We start from the raw sequence: 22,805 nt of genomic DNA on the forward strand, positions 1-22,805 counted from the left end.
GTAAAAGTCACTTGAAATCTGATCTGGTGGTTCCGACAGACTCTCATTGCCACAGATCCGATATGTACAGATCTAATCATTCAGAGAACAGTTGTCCTTTTGAATGATCCAGTAGAAGAGGCGGGTTTAACATATTTTTCAGCTTTTCCATACATTTGTCTATGCACTGTTCATGTCTGCACTTACATTCTCCCCACCTTACTGATAAGAAAATTATGTTTTTTTTTTTACGTCAAATGTGTCAGTCTGACTTTCTAAGACCTGGCCTGGCCTCTGTGCAAAAAGCCTTTCAACTTCTTACCAAGTCCATCTGCCTGCTGCATTTTCTTCACTGGGTGATTGTCAGGTGGTACCAGGTTGACAGACCAGAGCTCCTTCAGAAGTCACATTCAATGATTACCAGCTTCTTAAAGTGGCAGCAAATCATTTTTAACTGCAATGAAAAGCAACAAACAAGTGATTTATTGTTTTTTTTTTTTTTTTCTGTAAAGTGCAACTCAAATCAAATTGCTTTGTAGTCCCTGAATGAACCTGCTTATTGTCCATAGAAGTGGATAGGCCTTTAGTACAAATCTCCACCCCCAGCCATTTGGTGTCACTCCAATTGCAATTTCATAACGTGAAGAAGAATCTTTGGAGAAAATGGCTGATGATTGTTTGATGCAAGGTTAATGCCCTAGACTCTTCCCAGCTTAGTCGAGTTCAAGTAGAGTTCGTTCAATCACACACTGAACCAGTTCTGATCTTCAGCCCCATTTCTCGACTGCAGCACACTGATCGAAGGGTTAGAGAAATTAAAATTTGCAACTTAGCAACACGGAGAGTATCTTAACCTCTGCATTTTTCCCAACGCCTGTTTATTTCCATCCATCCATTATCTGTAACCGCTTATCCAATTTAGGGTCGCGGGGGGTCCAGAGCCTACCTGGAATCATTGGGCGCAAGGCGGTAATACACCCTGGAGGGGGCGCCAGTCCTTCACAGGGCAACACATACACACCTACGGACACTTTCGAGTCGCCAATCCACCTGCAACGTGTGTTTTTGGACTGTGGGAGGAAACCGGAGCACCCGGAGGAAACCCACACGGACACAGGGAGAACACACCAACTCCTCACAGACAGTCACCCGGAGCGGGAATCGAACCCACAACCTCCAGGCCCTTGGAGCTGTGTGACTGCGACACTACCTGCTGCGCCACCGTGCCGCCCCTGTTTATTTCCTTATTGAATCTAATATCCATTTAGTCCTTTACTCATTCTCTGAGCTGTTCAACTGTTTACATTTCCCTTGCTGTCTAGGATTCACCGGGCCAAACTGTGAGGTGGACGTGAATGCCTGCACTCTGCTGAATGTTACCTGTCCAGCTGGAATGGTGTGTGTGGATGCACCTGAGGACCTCCGCTATTCATGTCGCAGGCCATGTCCCCACACCATAAAGGTGGGTGAACTTGGCTAGAACACCTAACATGTCAGTGAAGGGTAAGCACAGTGACCAGACCAAGGTTAAGACACATAAACCAAAAGTAGAGGCGTACATTCTAGCTTCACTGCCTTGTCATTGAACTGAAACCCTAGACAACACAGCTAATGTTATCCACTATGCTGTTCAATGGCTATTATCACAGAGGTGTGATACTGAACTTTCTTATTATCATCTGGCGCTACATACCTAGTAACCACACCAAAAAAGCCTTGTAAAGCTTTGTGAATTTCCTGCCCATAGATTCTTGCTTCCTCAACTGGTTTTCACTTAAAAACTTTGACTTAACATGAAGAAACACTAGGTAAAATGTGGTATTTTTGTTCCTATGCATCTTGAGGTTTGGTTTTCAAGGCTGTCCTAGGACGGCAGAGCACAGTGATGTATTGATATCGCCTCTGTGGTAATTGCCCTTTAAAGCGGTCTGAACCGTTACCATTAATCAGCATTGGTATTTCATATGCAAATGCCAGGCCATTAACAGATTGCCTTAAAGATGCAGCGTTCAGACACGTATGAAAACATCTGGACTAAAAAGAGGTAGACTGTGTTATGGTGAGCAAATATTGGTTCCTGGAATAAAATCACACCCTTGAGGGAATCGTTCTGTGATTGTCTGTGTGTGATTGTGTGTGTGTGTATGTGGGTGAGCTCTCAATCAGTCAAGGGAGTTTTAATCATGTCAATAACCTCTGCCAATAATAATAACAATTTGAAAACATCAGCTTCCCATGAATATTCAGCATCTTTAATTAAAACATCTGTGTTGTCACCAAATCAGATCTGCATACATGGGCATATTTAAATAAGGCATTTTGGTATATGATCGGGGGTAATTGAATATTGATAGTTCTCTCTGATTTCAACAGCCGTGTGCCAATGGGGGACAGTGTTTTTACAGCAGCGGCAGCAGATTCAGTTGCGTCTGTGCACCTGGCTGGACAGGCCCAAACTGCCTGGACAATATCAATGAGTGTGTCCAGCACCGGTGTCAGCACGGAGCCACTTGCGTAGATGAAGTTGGTGGATACAGGTGAGTGGACGGTAAAAATATACAAGGCGTATATTTAGACCACAAAGCCACCTGCAAAGGGCAAATTGTAAAAATGAGAAATCAAGAGCAGAGAAGAAAGAGAACTAAGCAAAATTGGGCCAGGTGTGTAGTGGCTCATTATCATTTATAGGAAGTCGTTCTGTTGTGAAAAAATGGCATAAGGTGCCCTCTTTAAAAAAAAAACACAAACAAATAAACAAACAACAAAAAATTTAACTCTTCCGTCAGTGAAAGTCAAGAATGAACTGTAGGAACTAATCTGCAAAGTCCCGTTTTTAACTAATGATGGTTGTGATGTCACAACCATGAACACAGAACAAGTGACCACCCATTCAGCCTACAGCGTTTCAGCCTGCTTACTCATGCTGAAGTGATAAGGAGTGGTGTTACTGCAGTCTGTTGCAGATATACTGAAGTGATACATGGGGGGGAAGTGATTAATCTTTCTCTTAAAGTTTCTGGCTGGAGCAAATTTATCACTGCAGGCTTCAGAAGGATCCAGACATCCATAAGAAGTTGCTAAAGTTTGTCTTTTCTCCAGCTTTTCTTTGCCTTGAGGAATTTCTGCCACAACTTAGAAGCTGATTCTGTGTGTTGACCTTTGTTTGAGCCTCTCAGTTCGTTTAAATAAAGGTAGCCAGAAAAAAAAAGTTCAATAATTAAAAAAATAAAAGCAAGATTTTTCTGTGATATATATATATATATATATATATATATATATATATATATATATATATATATATATATATATATATATATATGGCTTCTGGGGGGTTTTTAAGCATGTGAGAAGTGGTATTGTATGTGAACACAGCATGCTTCACTCTGATCCAAATGTAGTTCAGGTACGTGCCAGGTTTAGACAAAACTGCGACAGTTGAAACGCCTCCACAATAAACACAAAGCAAATTGCTCTCATCTCTTTGAGAGATCCCGCTGTTTAATTTATCTCTATGCCTTTTTTCATCAATTTGTATGTGATTCTACTAGCTAATAAATGTCTTATAGATGATGGAATAGATCTGGGCAGTTAGCATTCTCCTCCAAGCATGTTCAGCTGTTCTTTGGTGTTTTTCACATGTTGTAAAGAAGCAATGGTGGCTTCACATTCCTCACATGCATATTTACATATATCTATATTTGTTTTTATGCACTCGCAGTTGTCAGTGTGACTATGGATACACCGGGGTCCACTGTGAGTCGAACATTGACCATTGCATTGGCCATCAGTGCTCAGAGCATGGCTTCTGCTTGGACCAGAGACATAACTACAGCTGTAGATGCGCTCCAGGTTACGAGGGGCCGTTGTGTGAAATTGAATCTGATGAATGTAGGAGTTCTCCTTGTGCCAATGGTGGTACTTGTGTGGATGCTGTCGCCAGTTACTGGTGCCTCTGCGCCTCTGGATTTGAAGGTGAGTGCCGCAGTTCCAGTTCAGACATCTGGGAGGGAATGACGTCAGAAATGAAGGTGGTAGCTTAAGCTACATTTACGTTAGTGCAGTAATCTACATATGAGGGGGTTATCTGAAATATTTGCCACTATTATGGCTGTTTTAACTGAAAAAAAATGTTATTTTTTGGTATTTCTATATAAATATCTGGTGATGTTACGCCAGCCTGAATTATATTCATATTAATTATATTATATTTAATTTTAGCAGCTGAATATTGCTGCTTTGCTTTTGCAACTTACAGACTATTTTAGTGACTATTTCAGGAAATAATGGTGCTTCCTTCTCACAACTTTGACTTTATTATTGAAATATAGGCTCATATTCCTGCAATTTCTTTTTTAATTCTTAAAGTTGATGATATTATCCTCAAGAAAGGGCAATATTTCTTAAAATATTAATATACCTTTGTACTAGAAATATGACAATTATTTAATATGGCTTTATTTTCATATTTAACCTGTGCTTAAAATGGAACATGCACACTGTGGCCTAAAACCATGGTCTAAAGGCACATTCAGCATTCCACGCCACGGCTCCTTACCCATTTAAAGTGTGAGAGTAGGATGAGGTCGTTTCGGCCACGCGGCCTCCAGTCATATCTTTTGTCCATATTATTGGAGCCCTGACCTGACCTTAAAACCAAAACAACACATGAAGAGATCACTGCTGTTAATTCTGCTTTCTGTCATAATAGAGGGGCTCTGGATAATCGTAAGTTCAGAAGTGTCAAATATTTGTTTCTTTTTCATTTGTGTTAAATTGAATGGATGTCCAAAGCTCTGAGACTCAGCGCGTTCTTCGCGTTCACACGGATTAGAGAGAAAGCGTAATTACGGTGATGACACATTATAACAACCGTAATTATGACAGACACAAGCTAATAAATGTAATTATGGCAGCAGTAAGTTAATAAATGAGTTATTGTTTTTTCAGCAAATACAGAGGGAATGAAAGCACCGTGATAAGGTTTGTTTTTGTAGAAAAGATGCAAATATGCTCTTCATTTGCGTGTCGTTCATACAGAGTATTTTTTGTACATTTGTTTTCTTGAGGGTGAGTAAAAATTATTTAAATCCAGATGCCAGTGCGGACGTAAGGGCTTTGAATTACAGGCTTTGAAAACAACACTTGCACGCCCAGAAAAAATAGCATAGCCAAAGTAAGCATCTAAAACACTACACCAATACAGTGTATAAATCATCTTAGAGGGGCGTGCTTAATGTAAATGATATGTAAATTAGGCATAGGCAGGTGGCGCATGATTTTACACACTGAAGCTGGATCTCCAGCTGTGCTTGTTTCAATGTTGTACAAATGATTCATGAATCAGGCGATGAAGGTTTGTACATCATCCAGCACTGTCGAATACACACTCACTTTGCACCAATTTAATGAATAACAGCAACAGGGAGAAAGCCTTTGAATCCTTTAGGAACATACTCCTGGTGAAGGGTAGTGGTCACCAAGCTGCCTTCTGGAGATCTGCCTCTAATTGACCACACCTGCTGCCACTATTCAGTGCTCCTTCAAAGAACCTGCCACCAGAATGAGGTGGTTTGTAGAGCTACTGAGGTTTTGGTGTGTTCTCCCTGTGTCCGCGTGGGTTTCTTCCGGGTGCTCCGGTTTCCTCCCACAGTCCACAAGTTGGTAGGTGGATTGGCGACTCAAAAGTGTCCGTAGGTGTGAGTGTGTGAGTGTGTGTTGCCCTGTGAAGGACTGGCGCCCCCTCCAGGGTGTATTCCCGCCTTGCGCCCAATGATTCCAGGTAGGCTCTGGACCCACCGCGACCCTCAACTGGATAAGTGCTTACAGATAATGAATGAATGAATGAATGAATGAATAATACATAAACGGAAGCTGAGATGTATCTACAGGAAGTTAGTGACCATTGGTTTAACAATTATTTACTTATTCAAAGCATAAGTAAAAATGTTAATGTGCACTTGATGTTAATGCCACTTCCCCACTGACTAAACGAGACCTGGAGTAACGTATCTGTGCTTTTATTTCTAGCAGGATTGATTACTGTAATGGTCTCTTAGCTGGACTTCCAAAAAAGACCATTAAACAGCTTCAGCTGATTCAAAAAGCAGCTGCTAGAGTTCTCACTCGGAGCAAAAGAAGAGATGGAAACCAGTCTGTTACAGAATAGACTTTAAGGTGTTATTACAGGTCTATAAATGCCTTAATGGGGTAGGACCAGCGTATTTATCAGATCTCCTACAGAGATATGAGCCGAGCAGAGCTCTCAGATCTTTAGGAGCTAGTGCGTTAGTCCTGCCTCAGGTCAAAACTAAACATGGAGAGGCAGCGTTTAGCTCCCTGTGCCGCTCATAAATGGAACCAGCCGACTGAGAACATTAGAAGAGCCCCAACTTTAGACTCTTTTAAATCAAGACTTAAAACATTCCTGTTTGAGCAGCTACAGCTCGGTTTAAAACACTCTGCACTTTTATTCTGTAACGACACTTTAGTTCTTTTCTTTTATTGTATCATTTTAAATTGTTTTAATCATTTTTAATCATTTAGTCATTTTACTCTTTTTATGTAATTGTTTTATTGGAATTTTTTGGCTTTTAATTTAAATGTTTCTCCTGTAAAGCACTTTGAAATGCTTTTGTATGAAAGGTGCTCTATAAATATACTTGCATGGCCTTGCCTTACACTAAATATTAAAATAACTTTTTAATATGTATCTGTTTCATGTGAACTGTAATATACCTCTGCACCATGAAGAGCCGTTTCAACACTTCTGGAGAGCTTTAATGTGAATGCTGCAAATTGGCAGCATTATTTAAAAAAAAAAAAAAATTAAAATGTCGAATTCCAAATGGCCCCTAACACCCTATGAAGTGCACTACGTATGTTTGGGTTTTGAAGCTGTACTTCCATACAATCTGAAATGAACTACTTAGGGTATAGTGTATGTACAAACAGGATTCCAAAAAAGTTGGGACACTAAACAAATTGTGAATAAAAACTGAATGCAGTGATGTGAAGATGGCAAATGTCAATATTTTATTCGTAATAGAACATAGACGACAGATCAAAAGTTTAATCTGAGTAAATGTAACATTTTAAAGGAAAAATATGTTGATTCAAAATTTCACACTGTTAACAAATCCCCAAAAAGTTGGGACAAGTAGCAATAAGTGGCTTAAAAAAGGAGATTGATCATATAAAGAACAGCTGGAAGACCAATTAACACTAATTAGGTCAATTGACAACATGATTGGGTATAAAAAGAGCTTCTCAGAGTGTCAGTGTCTCTCTGAAGCCAAGATGGTAAGAGGATCACCAATTCCACCATTGTTGTGCAGAAAGAAAGCAGTAATACCAGAATGGTGTTACCCAGTGTAAAATAGCAAAGGCTTTTCAGTTATCATCATCAACCGTGCATAACATCATCAAAAGATTCAGAGAATCTGGAACAATTGCTGTGCGTAAGGGTCAAGGCCGTAAAACTGTACTGGATGCTCGTGATCTCCGGGCCCTTAAACGTCACTGCACCTCAAACAGGAATGCCACTGTCAAGGAAATAACAGAATGGGCTCAGGAATACTTCCAGAAATCATTGTCAGTGAACACAATCCACCATGCAATCCGCCGTTGCCAGCTGAAACTCTACAGTGCAAAGAGGAAGCCATTTCTAAGCAAGCTCCACAAGCTCAGACGTTTGAACTGGGCCAGGGGTCTTTTAAAATGGAATGTGGCAAAATGGAAGACTGTTCTGTGGTCAGATGAGTCACGATTTGAAGTTCTTTATGGAACACTGGGACGCCATGTCATCCGGACCAGAGAGGACAAGGATAACCCAAGTTGTTATCAACGCTCCGTTCAGAAGCCTGCATCACTGATGGTATGGGGTTGCATGAGTGCTTGTGGCATGGGCAGCTTGCATGTCTGGAAAGGCACCATTAATGCAGAGAACTATGTTCAGGTTCTAGAACAACATATGCTCCCATCTAGACGTCATCTCTTTCTGGGAAGACTCTGCATTTTTCAACAAGATAATGCCAGACCACATTCTGCAGCAATCACAACATCATGGCTACGTAGGAGAAGGATCCGGGGACTGAAATGTTTAGCCTGCAGTCCAGATCTTTCACCTATAGAGAACATTTGGCGCATCATAAAGAGGAAGGTGTGACAAAGAAGGCCCAAGACGATTGAACAGTGAGAGGCCTGTATTAGACATGAATGGGAGAGCATTCCTATTTCTAAACTTCAGAAACTGGTCTCCTCTGTCCCCAGACGTCTGAGTGTTGTAAGAAGAAGGGGGGATGCCACACAGTGGTAAGAAAATGGCCTTGTCCCAACATTTTTGGGATTTGTTGATGCCATGAAATTTTGAAACAACATATTTTTCCCTTAAAATGATACATTCTCTCAGTTTAAATTTTGATCTGTGATTTGTGTTCTATTCTGAATAAAATATTAGGTGTTGGCACCTCCACATCATTGCATTCAGTTTTTATTCACAATTTGTTTAGTGTCCCAACTTTTTTGGAATCCGGTTTGTAGATGTGAATTGAGAGACAGCCATATTTGTGTCTCCTCTTTGGGCCATTTACACTGTGGCTTTTTTGGTAGCGAGGTATGAGGTAATGGGAGAACATACTAAATTTCTAAGAGAGTCAGCCAAGGTGGGTTTTGAGCACACAATCTGAGGACCACCTGTTTCAACACTGCCGTCCTAGTCGCCCAAATAATTCCCGGAAAGACATCCCTTGATCTCAACTTGATCAGCTCACACCGGACTTTCATTAAGGTTATACAAACTCCACACTACACTTGAGCTAAAATATACTTTGCTACAGATAGCAGCGCTGAATCATACCCTTTCAGAAAATTGGTCACTGTGGTGGTACCCTAATTGTAGATTCATACACTCCAAGACTTTTATTTTGTTCTTTGTTTCTCCAGAGAAGAAAATACAATTTACATTTAGGAAACACAACTGGACTCTAAAAGCACTTGTACCTTTTTAAAGTTACACTTATACTTTTTGTATGTTTAATGACAATAATACACTTGTACTGCAGCTTTGTACATACACTTAACAAGCCATTGTAACTTTTAAGAGTTCAGTATTTTCGTTTAGTTTAGACTCTAAGGTGTTTGTAGAAAGCTAGAATGCATTTTCTGAGTAGACAACAGCACACGTTATTCTGACCAAAAGGACAATCTCCCTTTGTTTTTGCACCCCCAGGTCGGACCTGCTCAGAGAATACTTACGACTGCTGGTCCATGCCTTGCCTTAATGGAGGGTCATGTGTGGATCTAATCAATGGCTACATTTGTATCTGTCCGGCGGGTAAGTACCGTCCACCAGACTCTTCCACTAATCATGTTTCTGAGATATGTACACGTCATGCTAACATATGATCAATGTCTCAGACTGACTGAGCTCAGTATGGGAGGGCTTCACTTTTGAAAAATGCAGCATCATGTATGTGTAAGTGATGGTGCCGCAGCTTCCATTTGAAAGGACGTACTTATGAGGTTGTACAGATGTATTTTTCCTAGGAACATTTTTCCTCACTCTCCGATCCATGATAAAGATGTAATGTCACCCCACCTCAGGGAAAAGAAAACAAACGCATCAGTGTAAATTTGCCACCCTTGGTTAAAAGGACTCCTCTTAGTCCCTATGGTGAAAGAAAGCAGGCTAGCATCCTGTCAGGGTGAAGTTCCCATGGCTCGTGCGATTTTAAGGGCCAGATGTGATTTTGGGTGCGCTTGATCTTTTTGGCTTCTCGGAAATTGGGTTAAGTAAGTGGAATGTGATTAGGCCTTGGTAGAGTTAACAAATGCAGGAAAAGGGCTTCCGTAAAGGCCTTCCCTTTACTCAGGCCGCCTTCTCAGACTTAAAGCTTTTTTTTTTCCATTATTCTCCTTGTCCTAGCGACCCACCAGCGTTGTCCATCAGAGTGACTTGGTTTCCCAGCAAAGATGGAGTTTTAGCCGCGGCGCTTGGCTTGACAAATGGCAACCACATGCGTTCTAGTTTTTGGAAAATGGCCAAACGATGGAGCTTTTCTGAGAGTCACAACATTTGGACTGCAGTCGTTAATCATTTCACAGGAAAAGGATGACAATTTAACCCTTTAATGTGCCCTGCCAAGGCGATTTCTGTCTTGAAATCTTATTTCTTGATATAGCTAAGAGTTTTTCGATTTCTCAAAAAACACCATCTTGAGATAGCAAATATGTGAACAGAAATATACACTGAATGTTCACTACATTAGGAACACTTACCTTGTATCAACACTCAATTTTTTTCAGCTTCACTGACCATACAGGAGCACTTTGTAGCTCTACTCACTGTCTGTTACACACACCCACCTCTTTGGTCCACCTTGCAGATGTAAAGTCACAGAAAGTAGCTGATCTGTTGCTGAACATTTTGTGTTGGTCATCCTCAAGCCGTTCATCAGTGGACACAGGACGCAGCCCACAGGACACTGTCAGCTGGATATTTTTGGTCGGTTGCCTATTCTCAGTCTAGCAGTTACACTGAGGTGTTTAAAAACTCCAGCATCACTGCTTTATCTGATCCATTTATACCAGCGGAATACACGTTAACACACCACCACCAACACGTCAGTGTCACTACATCACTGAGAATGATCCACCACCCAAATCGTACCTGCTCTGTGGGGATACTGTGGAGGTCCTGACCATCGAAGAGCAGGGTGAAATGAGGATAAGAAAGTGTGCACAGGAACAGGGGTAATACAGTCTGTAATTGTAAAACTACAAAGTACTCCTTCGTGGTCAGTGGAACTGATAAAATGGGCAATGGATGTAGATACAAGGTAAGTGTTCCTAATCCAGTGATCATTCAGTGTTCTTCACATGTTCTACAATCCACTTTATGCAATTTTTATGCCAAATGACCTCCCTGACCCAAACAAAACTTATCCACAGTGGCTGGGTAGCTGACGCAGGGAGATTGCACTGAACACCTACCAGAGAGTGACCTGAGGCGAAATTTATAATTAACAGCCTTTATAATTAATGAATTCAGCTACTTTATTGGAACATTAGGTAGTATTTTTACCTTTACATTTACAGCTTCAAAGTAATTGTGATGCACTACTGACCTGTAATAAGGAGAATAGAGCCTCTGTCATTGCTACTCCAGGGTCAGCACTGCAGAAACTGCACTATGTAACATTTTAGAGGAGGAGGGTGGTAGGAGGGCAGGAACCAATCCAAAACTAATTAACCAGCATCAGAACCTGACCTTGCTAATGCTTTGGTGGCTGAATGCCATACAATTGTCTCCAGATTTCCAGCATTGAATGTAGTGTAGATGAGAAGCTGTTACAGCAGCAAAAAGTGAATTAACTGCTTATTAATGCCCTCCGTTCTGAATGCGCAGGTGTCCAGAAGTGTTTGGCGACAGTACAGCAGGAGTTTAAAAGAAATCAACCTAAAATGTGTAATAAAGCTCTTAAACAATGTGGCGATGATACTGTTAGCACAAAGTAATTGGGAATTAGAAATAATTTGGCAAAAGCTTAATGTGCATAAGCTTTGAATATGGCACTAAAGGATCAATGTATGAATCATTGAGATTTATGAATCATTTGGAAATGCGTGTGCATAATTAGATCCCAGGTCCACACTTTAACAGTGAGTAATCAGATATTCAGTGGGGTATATTCAGAACATCCTTAATAGGATGCTGTTTTGTAAATACTGCAGCTGTGTATAATCAATGCCATACCAAACTCCAGTGATAAGACTTTATCATCTTTAGAGCTCTGCTGATCACAGATTACTGATCTTGTGTAAGACGTATTCTCACAGCAGGAAATGCTCTGCATGCTTTAGATGTGGGGTGGTGCCCATGCATCCAGTGAATACACCGGGACATTAGTGGCTCTGTTCATGAATGCGCTGACATTTTTTTTCTAGGGCTCTAGGGAAAAATGTTATGGGTGTTTGCGCTCTCACATACAACTTCTCTGGGGTGAACTCCAGAACATTTCTAGGTTACTGTGAATGTGTGAAAGGGGCTTAGAAATTAATGACTGTCAGAGAATACTGGTGATGGCTTAAATACGCAGTCTTTACACTTTCTTAATATGCATTAACAGTGAAGACTGCAAAGCACATTCATTATTTATTCATGAGACACCGGTTTCTCTGAATATTCATGTTTACTTTATGATCATATTTTCCTGTGCTGTCATCTGTGCAAGTTATAGAATCTGCGGACACCTAGTTATCCATTCTACTTCTGAAATGAAGGTTATTTTGTTGTGTCTCCTACTTTTTTAGGGAAGGGAATAGGGTTAGATTTTTTTTTTTTTTTTTTGTGAGGATTTGATGGCCACAAGAACATTTTTGAAGTTAGGCATTTATGTTGGATCATTTACTGTGAATCACTTGAACTCCTCTTGGGGATTGTATACTTCACTTGATGACATTTGAGCATAGTGAGTTTAAGTTCCAGTGTGTATCCAGTCTCATTTCATCTGCAGTATTCTATAGAGAGCACAGTATCTGTGTGCATTTACCCAAACTACAAACTTTGGGACATATGCTATCTCATTCACAGTCTGGGCCTTCGGATTAATTGTTTGTCACACACAGATTCACAGATTCATATCGTGGCAGTCCTTCAGCAAGAGAGTGTGTGTTTGTGTGTGTGTTTGTGTGTGTCTGTCTGTCTGTTTTGTGTGTTTGTGTATGGATCCGTGCGTCTAATTATTTTTCAAATGAGTTTGGTCGTAGTCGAGGCGGTATCAAATGTAGCTTGAAACACAGCCCTCTCTGAATATTGGCTTGATAGATGACTTGCTGGTTGATGTTGCTTTACTGTCACTTTCAATGGCGGAATACTCACACTCTTAATTCTTCTGCTAACTGCGCAGTGTTGTCGTGCCTCCTCTGTAATCATCGCAGTCAATTACGCTGTCAGATTAAGCACGTTGACAAAAAGTTGTGACTAAATATGGACTGGCTCTGGCTTTATTACCTTAATTTATCCAGGAGCAGTGCGTAGAGCACTAGGAGCATATTCTTTCACATGCCTCGGGTAAGTGTAATGACTTCAGAAGGTTAGAGTTAAAAGGATAGCTCATCCGAACACATTCTAATTTCATTGTAATGAATGAAATTTACTGTGTGTCAATAGAGGTAATGTGCTTTGTACACTAAATATTTAAGGTGCACACACGGCTTGTATAATTGCCACAGAAAAGCGTCAAAATATAATGGGATGCTCTGGAGCTGTACTCAATGCCAAGTGTTGGTTAGAGGAGCCCTGTTGTGTTGGACTGTGGAGCAGTGAAACTGCTGATTGAGCTCCTCTTGGCTAGAATGTGTTGTGACCTGTCACCAGTAACCAACCTCGTTCTCATGGCTAAATGCCATCAAATCTAGTGCAAATCCTTCTTAGGAAGGTAGAGACACATACTGCAGCAAAAGGGGACAAACTCCCTACAGCTATCATTCATTGGGCATTTATTTATAGAATTTAATTTATATATAAAACATAAACTCAGTGATTGAATGTTTTGGTCGGTTTGAGAATTAGCACCAATGTCAGTAATTAAGATAGTTACCATTAATGACAAACCATCTGCCCAGCATGATATATATCAAATAATGTTAATTCTTTGCTGACAATACAAGATCCATTCATTCATTCATTGTCTGTAAGCGCTTATCCAATTCAGGGTCACGGTGGGTCCAGAGCCTACCTGGAATCATTGGGCGCAAGGCAGGAATACACCCTGGAGGGGGCGCCAGACCTTCATAGGGCAACACAGACACACACACACACATTCACTCACACCTACGGACACTTTAGAGATGCCTACCAACATGTGTTTTTGGACTGTGGGAGGAAACCGGAGAACCCGCAGGAAACCCACGCAGACACAGGGAGAACACACCAACTCCTCACAGACAGTCACCCGGAGCGGGAATCAAACCCACAACCTCCAGGCCCCTGGAGCTGTGTGACTGCGACACTACCTGCTGCGCCAGCTGTGAATGCTATTGCTGAAATACTACATTATGCAAAACTTTCTCATGCTTCTTTCTTAATTTGGAGATGCAAGTGATATAGCATTTGAGGAGGCCTGAGGACAGCAGGCTTGTGCTTATTGATGGATAGTTGCTTGCCATTCTGACCAGCCCTGAACATGAAGGTTCAAATTATAAGTGATTTGTTTATTTATTGATTTTGCTTATTTATGAAATGTCCCATGTGAGCTATATCCAATACACAATGCAGGCAGGGTAATCTCGCTTGGAAAACAGCAGCAGTGGCTTGTGCCAGCATTGTGTGTTGTGTGTGTGTGGCCTGCTAGTGAAGATGGCATTGTTAGGGGGCGTGTGTGTGCGGCGCTCCAGTGCTTTGGGCTAATGAAAGTAACTCCCGGCTCTAGGTTGGGTCAGCTTAGTCCCATTTGGACAAGGCTGCCCGCTAAGTATGACATTCCTTCATGCAACATTAACCTCCCAGTGAATTGCACGCACAATTGGTTATTAAACACCGCTCCCATGATTTGGCGGAGGCGCCCGGCCGTCCATTAATGGCTCGGTGCATTATACATGATGGAGGAAGAAGCAGCTTTAGGCAGCATGAGCCTGTAAGGATGATTTGTTTCAAGCTCCTGATGATTTATTTGTTTCTAAGGCACGTCTTTTTGAGGTTGCTTGTCCTTCCCCGCTTGGCTGCCGGGAGAATTATTGCTATCATAAACCGAATGCACTGAATTGGCTTGATTTTCACTTAAAAGTAATACACTGTATGGCCAAACATTTATGTTTATGTAAATATATTCAGCTGTGAATTATGTTTGTATAGTGTCCATATAAAAACTTTACCTATATAATAGGAGCAACCATACATGAACCATACATGCCAATCTTAATCCTCCCTGGCAGTGCCCTCATGCAGAGGAACTGTTATCTAGAGTGTTGGAGTAGAATCCAATATCTTTCGGATAGGCTGAAAAGGCTGTAGTGTTGAAGAACTAATCAGCGGAAATCTGTACACCCTCAGAACAAGCATCAGTATGGTGGTACTATTCATTATCACTTTGATAATACCCTTAAGGTAGGGCTGGGCAATTAATCACAATCACACACCAAATAGAAATAGAGCTCAAAAAACAAGAGCTCCCAGCAACATTAGAAAACATATTCCAGCTTTAATACTGGATCATATACAAAAACAAAATAATCGTTCATTAATCATAATTGTGGTAAAATGCACAATTAATCGTGATATTGATTTGCGCTTATATCGACCAGCACTACCGTAAGGGCACATCTTCGCTACCTTTAGTTGCTGAACATAATTGTACCATGTTCTAATAGTTGAACATCAATACCACTGTTGTAGCATTGAGAGTACTTTTGCACAGTGTGTACCTTTGGTGAGCATAGCCCAGATCTCAACATTGTAATTAGGATTATTTATATTGTGAGCAAGAGAAAAAGGAGCCAAGGGCTCCCGAATGGTGCAGTGGAGTAAGTGCTGGCCCTAGAACCTGGAGATCGCATGTCGGATCCAGATGATGCCTTAGCACTCCAAGGACGGGAGTCGTAGAATGCAGTTTTTCTCTCCCCATGAGAGAAAATAGCAGAGACTTCACTTAGCTGATGTGACAGACCTGGACAGTTTGCATTCACCTCCAGCATGCGCAACACTTCAGAAAATAAACAGTGGGTTGGTCTCGTGTGTGAAGAAGCAAGTATTTATTTACCTCTACTCTCTTGCAGATCAGATGTCAGAAAAATGGATGCACAATCAACAACAAAACAAAAGCAAAAATAGCAGGATGTGGTGAATGTGACGATATAATGTCAGGCAAAAAAAAGCTATTTTTCTTATGTTTATCCTGCCACTATTGAGTAAGACCATGGCTTATTTTTGACAGCAAACAAAATCTCTGCTTACACTCCTGTATCCACCGTAAATTCAGTGCGTGACCATATTCAAAGTGCTCAGCAGCAGTTGATTTGTTTTTATAGATCAGCTAAAAGCAGCTGTGTTTGTGCTCTGGACATTCTCTTATTCAGTGTCCACTCCTATTTTATTTCAATATTTATTGAGTGATTGGCCAAAAGATACTCGATAATGCGTCAAATTCTCCGTTCTTATTGTGCTCTATCGACACAGAACCCCTAGGGCATTTATTAAGGTGGTAATTTGTTCAATTATCGAACAACACGCATTGGTGGGCCTTATTTACCGCATGTATCGAGCGAATATTAGTTACTGCTGGTGGCTGTGTTTTATTTATAACAAAAGGCTATCGACGCGCTCATCCATCAGAGAGGCTTACAGCCAGTTCCCAGCTCTCCCAGACAAATGTGATATGGATCAGATCTAGGCTCTGTTGGGCAGATGCAGCCCATTAGCATACCAGGCAGCAGGTAGAGCGCCAGAGCAAAGGATCGATGGCCTCATAAATCTGCAGGCCCTAACGCACATCTTTACCTAATAAAACATAAAGCAGCCATAAATGGCGTCGGAATCCAGAAAACGGCGTTAGCAAGGCCTGAGAAATTTGTCCAGGGGAAAGAGGTACATTACAGAAAGTAGTTTGTCTGTTGTGTTATGTAGTGTTAAATATACAGGTGCCTTTTGGAGTAGTGCCATAGATAAAGCATCAACTGATCGATACACAACCTTTCACAGAGTTCTGGAGGTGGGGTTTCTTTCTAAGCTTTAAGGAATGCTTTAATATTATGGTCTTAATAGCATTAATGGTATTAAAAGTGTATTGTCACTGTTTGCTGCATTAACTCTGTTAGTCTCTGTTCTTTTAGCAAGCAACATTTTTTCTGGGGAGGATTTTATGGCATTCAGCCACAAGGACATTAGTGAGGTCAGGCACTGATGTTGGACAATTAGTTCTGGATCACAAATCACTCTAACTCGTCCCAAAAGTATTGGATGGGCTAAATCAGTCCAGAGAATACATCTCTAGTGTTTCAGAGCCAAGTGCCTGGAGGGTTTATACCCCTCTTGCCAACACTTAGCATTGGACTCCAGCATGTCCCTCCTGGTAAATCTATGCTATATATAATGTCTGTGTCAGTTCTGTTTGTGTTTATTCCAAGATACTACTGTGATGATTGGGGCATGATTTTTGAAAATGTGCCTGGTAAATTTGTGCCAGAAACTCACTCTGAAATGTAGGAAAACAGAACCTGGGCAGAATGTTACCTGTATGTGCAAGAAAGGTCAGTTGAATCATTCAAAGCTGTAACCACGTCAGTGTGCAGCCAGCTTTTACAGTTTGGCCTCAAGGACACTCTGACATGTGATTATAGCCTGGTCTGATAGTTTGGCAGACCAAACATTTTCAGCTGGCATTACTGCTATAACTGGTGCAACATGTGTGTATATATACTGAATAGTGTTGGCTGTATCAAAGGAGTGGATACAATGCAGAAAGCTGAGGCTACATATCTTACAACATTTTACATATTGTAACAAAGATTGTCCACACCAGTGACTTGACAAATAAACAGAACAGACCAACAGAAATGCTCTAGACGAAAATAGAAGAAGAATGGTTTACTACATGCAGGGACAATTATATAGGACTCCTGGTATGATCGTGATCAAATCTGAAATACGAGTCAAAGCTTTAGAGAACTAAGCAGCTTCCTAGTGTTCATTATGTATTGTGCTAAGCATTCATTCATTCATTCATTATCTGTAAGCGCTTATCCAGTTCAGGGTCACGGTGGGTCCAGAGCCTACCTGGAATCATTGGGCGAAAGGCGGGAATACACCCTGGAGGGGGCGCCAGTCCTTCACAGGGCAACACAGACACACACACACATTCACTCACACCTACGGACACTTTAGAGATGCCAATCCACCTACCAACGTGTGTTTTTGGACTGTGGGAGGAAACCCACGCAGACACAGGGAGAACACACCAAACTCCTCACAGACAGTCACCCGGAGCTGGAATCGAACCCACAGCCTCCAGGCCCCTGGAGCTGTGTGACTGCGACACTGCTGCCACCGTGCCGCCATGGGCTGTGCAATTAATTGGTAATTATTTGAAATTGACATTCAGAATTTCAATCCGGCCTAAAATTGTCTACCCCACTATGTTCGTGTACTTTCCCCTTAAAACCACCATACATGTAGTCATGTGATTCTGCCCCATCCGGTCTGCCACATGGAAGCATCATGGAGGAGAACCTAAACAGCTTAGCAGCTTGTATCAAAGACAAAGCTGTGGTTTTGATGTGTTTGTATTTAGTGAAGACGAAACTGAACATAAATCTGTCAAATGTAAAAGCTAAAAAAACAAAAAAAAGTTTTAGCGATCAAATTAACCACTCCCAGCAACATTTAAACAAATATCTCTGCTTTAATAGCTGACCATATTTACAATACAAGTCTTGTCAGTGAATTATGTAAAATGTCCAATTAATCATGATGTTTATTTGAGGTTATATCGCCAAGCGCTATAAAGTACTTAAGCTCATTTTGACGTTATTCATCATGATAGCAGGAACGTGAGTTTTCCCACTGCTTGTACACCAGAAACCTGACCATGAAGAATAGAACTGTGAGGTTCCAGTGCTGAAGGTTCAGGTGTTTGGTACATATTTAATGTTGGTATAAACAGGATATAATGATGGTAAATTAATACCTGGCTTTTAATGGTAAATTAATAATCTGCCTTTTGTAACGCTTACGGATAAAGCCCAGATTACTTCTTAAATTCCTCTCACTTCCATGCAAAGAGAACGTCCCCATTCACTGTTTCATAACCAATATGTGCAACAGAGTGTAAGCCAGAATGGTAGGTAGATGTGTGTTTTTCTGTGGTTTTTACATTGTAAAGAGTTGAAGATAAAATAAAGCAGTTGTGAATAGATGCCTTGTATAATCTCTGAAGGAAAGCTTCTAAAAACTAAAATTGGACAGTCTGGAGCAGCTGCATGAGTTAAAACTCAACATACCCAGTGCTTATGGAAAGCTAGATTGTTATGCAGCCCCCAGCTTGAGCTTGGGGCTGAAGGAGCTCCATCCATGAGTTGCAGTGTTGTGTTTGATCCAGAACCAGCCATCCAAACATCAATACCTGACCTTACAAACTCTCATGGATGTCATCGAATCATTTTTGTAGCACAGCGCAGACAAACTAGATATACCCTATATTTCAGCATTAATGTTGAATCTGTAGTTAGATGCTTTGCTGCCAACTGCTTCACATGAGCTTAAGGTCATAGTGCCCAGGGCCAGCTGTCAGTTTGATTGATATGAGGCACTCATCTGTGGAGCAGTTTAGGTTTCCACACAGATATCACAGACTTGGTGGTGATTATCACAAAAGCTAAGGCTAAATGTTCTGCAGGTTTTAAAAAGATGGATAAGAAAAATTTCAGAGGGTTTCATACAATTTCATACTCCGGAGCTCTTCCTTGAAATTCTTTTGAAAATGCAAACTATAAAAAATATGAGCGAACCCAAAAGGCTGATATTTAAACCCTGACATAAGAAGATGACTTAGAAGCTAGTTGATATTATAGCGGCATTTATCAGCATGTAATTCACCACGAGCCACGAGGATGGAGAGGCCGGCCCGCCTCATATCATTTATTCAGCCCTACACCTAGCCAAATGAAAATACCATCTGCAGCTGAATGATGATTTTACAGTGGTTCACGCCATCGTATCAATAACCACAACTTCATTACTCTGGTTGCACTTATTCTTTGACATATGTCAAAATGAGAGATCGTCAGTGATTTCTTATGTAAATGAAAATCAACCCACAGTGAGCCTCACTTAAGCATGCACCTTCTCAAGGACAAGCCACAATCCGCAGTCTGTCTTCAGTGTTCTGGCAGCGTATCCGTAATGGGAATGCATGGAATAAAACATTAGAAACATAAGCGCTTGGAATGCTCCTAGCTATTAATCATTTGTTAAAAATTAACTAGCTATTATGCATTATTACACTGATTTAGAAGAAGTAGATTTAGAATAATGGCACCATTTGTTGGTACGCTCCTAGTGCACCGTCCTTTTCCTACAATATCTCATTAATAAAGCATATCTCTATTAATTCCCCTCAGGTCTCATCTCCCTTTTAATTTGTAAATGGCTGACCACTGGTTCTGCTAAGTTGTAAGCCATTTTAAACAGGGCTCAAAATCCAAATGTCCCTTTACAGTCAAGTTTAATATGTTACTTATCTTGGTTTCTGTTCTATAGTACCCTATTGATAGCCCATCAGATCTTCAATTTCACAGAATTCAGTTTTATACTGTTTCCGTGTTCATGTTCTCTTTAATACTCATCACCCCAATACAAATGCAGCCATTGGAAATGTCTTTGATGTCAGCAAAGCTAGCCTAGCCGTCAAACCACAGGCTCATGAGTACAATCAAGTTAGATCGTCAACAAACAAAAAAGTCTTGAGAAAGTCTTTATTCAGCTCTGATATCTAATTGAGATTCAAATTGGCCAAATTGAGGTAGACTAGTCAGGGAGCTACTTTGCTAACTTTAGCTTTAGCTTTAAACTTGCCTTCCTTATCTGACCTCACCTGAGTCATTGAGTGCTTGAGTAATCCATTTTCTCAAGATACACCAGAATGGGGTTTGTCTAGTAAGGAAATTTCTTCTAGCAGATGCAAGATATGGTGGACCCGGTGTCTTATTTAAGCGCCCATGTATTTGTTGTCTCTCAGTTCCTAGTCGTTAAAGCATAGCACACGTAAATCCATAAATCCTGGGTTTGTGGGTTCAAGCTGCTTCAAAAACTGAATGGAACTGATGAAATTGCAGTGGAAGCTGGAAAGTGCTACCCCTCCAGTGATCCAATATTTAAATAACATAAGACTTTAAGCTAATAAAAACTGAACAGTTATTACGTAAATCGAACCCTTGTATGAACCTTGTCAGTCACACTCAAGTAGATTCTGTTAGAACATTTTGAAAGCAACCTTTCTCCAGAAAGTACAGTGAATCCCTATGGCTTTGTTATAAGGCCTCTTTATATAAGGCCCCTTTGATACAAGGCTTTGTAGTGCATCTGTCCCTCCTGACAATGTACAGTATGCAAAGTAGACCCCCGCTGAGATTTGTGTGGTATTTATAAAATGTATCAGATCAAATGATATCAAGCGAGTCCCTTTCCCTGTCTGACTGCATACATGGGATCAGTCAGTCACTAATACCTTGCAGTCTTTCAGCACAGCTCAGTGCCTATAGACTGTGGAGCTGTCAGAGATCTAGTGGGGGTATGGGCTTGTAAAGATTGGGTAATGATGAAACTTCAGGTGGAACTGACAAAGTCTTCTCTCCAAACTTCACTGGGCATCCACAGGGGTCTTCGCCATGATTCTGGATTTGAGGATTTGCGAGGTAATTGGGGATTCAGCTTTTGTTAACCTAGAGTTGAGATGTCCCAAAAACATTTTGCTAATTTGCTGTTTTATTTACTGCAGGCTGCTTTCAAAGGATTGCTCAATCAAAGCCACGTTTCTGTTAATAAACACTGTCCTTTTCTACAATGATGATGAATGATCATAGCCTCCCCCATGTGGGTGACCCAGTCTATGGAGTTTTAAATGGCAAAATACAAATCAAAATACAAATGTCACGTTAACGGATCTTTATAGACATACAATAAATATAATCAAGGCGGCATGGGGGTGCAGCAGGTAGTGTCGCAGTCACACATCTCCAGGGACCTGGAGGTTGTGGATTCAAGTCCCACTCCGGTGACTGTCTGTGAGGAGTTTGGTGTGTTCTCCCAGTGTCTGCGTGGGTTTCCTCCGGGAGTTCCAGTTTCCTCCGATGGTCCAAAAACGCATGTTGATAAGTGGATTGGCAACTCAAAAGTGTCCATAGTTGTGAGTGAATGTGTGGGTGTGTCACCCTGTGAAGGACTGTTGCCCCCTCCAGGGTGTGTGCCTGACTTGTGCCCAGTGATTCCGGGTAGGCTCCGGACCCACCACTACCCTGAATAGGCTAGGCAATTAATTAAGAAATAGATATAATCATAATTTTCAGCTTTATTGTTGGCTACGTTTTAGTTTTGATAAAGCCATTGTTTGATCAAATACCATGTATTCTGTGAAATCTATTTGGAAATGTAGTTTTCAGCTAAATTTCGTAGAACCTAAAGGTAGCTTTGCTAATTTATGATCTTGCTTTGACGCTCACTGCACTGCTGTGAAGGTACTGTGTCTATTGTAAATGTATTGCACTGATTCTGTGATTGTTTCATGCCTGTGAACATCAGTTTACACTGATCTAGGATCAGTTCGCAGACTTTTTCTTTTTTCTGTGCTAGTCAAAGCAAAACTTTGATCCAGAAACACCACCGCTTCAGCAAGGTTGGCCACTGGCCAGCGGCTAGGCATTCATTGTAAATGACTAGACAGTGAAAGCAATCTGTCAGTTTGCTCAAAAAATAGCCTCATAAGACTGATTGCGAGACAGATAGAGGACATCGGCTGTAGCTAGGAATGCTTGTGTTTGTGTGTGTGCATGCACACATTGGGCTATGTGTCTCCTCTGCATTGGTGTCCGAGGCAGTCTAAAGGCAATATTTGGCTTTGATCTTGGATGTGGCTGGATTTGTCAGCGGCCTGTTTAAAGTCATAAATCAGAGCGGGGATGACTGGCTCTTATTAAACATGATTAAATGATCCAGTGGGCTGAGGCCGCATGTGCCCGCCGAGCTCTCAGAATCAATAACCGCTCTGTAAAGCTGATTTTGAGTGGAAAACAAAGTCATACAAATCCTAATTGGCTATGGGATTCGGCTAACCAAAGGGACA

At 41.1% G+C, this 22,805-nt stretch overlaps 1 protein-coding gene across 1 annotated transcript in view; it reads left to right on the forward strand.

The window, feature by feature from the left end:
• Positions 1 to 22,805, forward strand: part of eys (eyes shut homolog) — a 313,091-nt gene that overhangs the window by 51,714 nt on the left and 238,572 nt on the right. Inside the window, 4 exon segments of the mRNA XM_066660060.1 lie at positions 1,302 to 1,441; positions 2,353 to 2,516; positions 3,698 to 3,951; positions 9,206 to 9,310. Of these exon segments, the coding sequence (XP_066516157.1) occupies positions 1,302 to 1,441; positions 2,353 to 2,516; positions 3,698 to 3,951; positions 9,206 to 9,310 (663 nt within the window).

This window comes from Hoplias malabaricus, chromosome 2 (assembly GCF_029633855.1).
Source record: "Hoplias malabaricus isolate fHopMal1 chromosome 2, fHopMal1.hap1, whole genome shotgun sequence".
Taxonomy (NCBI): domain Eukaryota; kingdom Metazoa; phylum Chordata; class Actinopteri; order Characiformes; family Erythrinidae; genus Hoplias; species Hoplias malabaricus.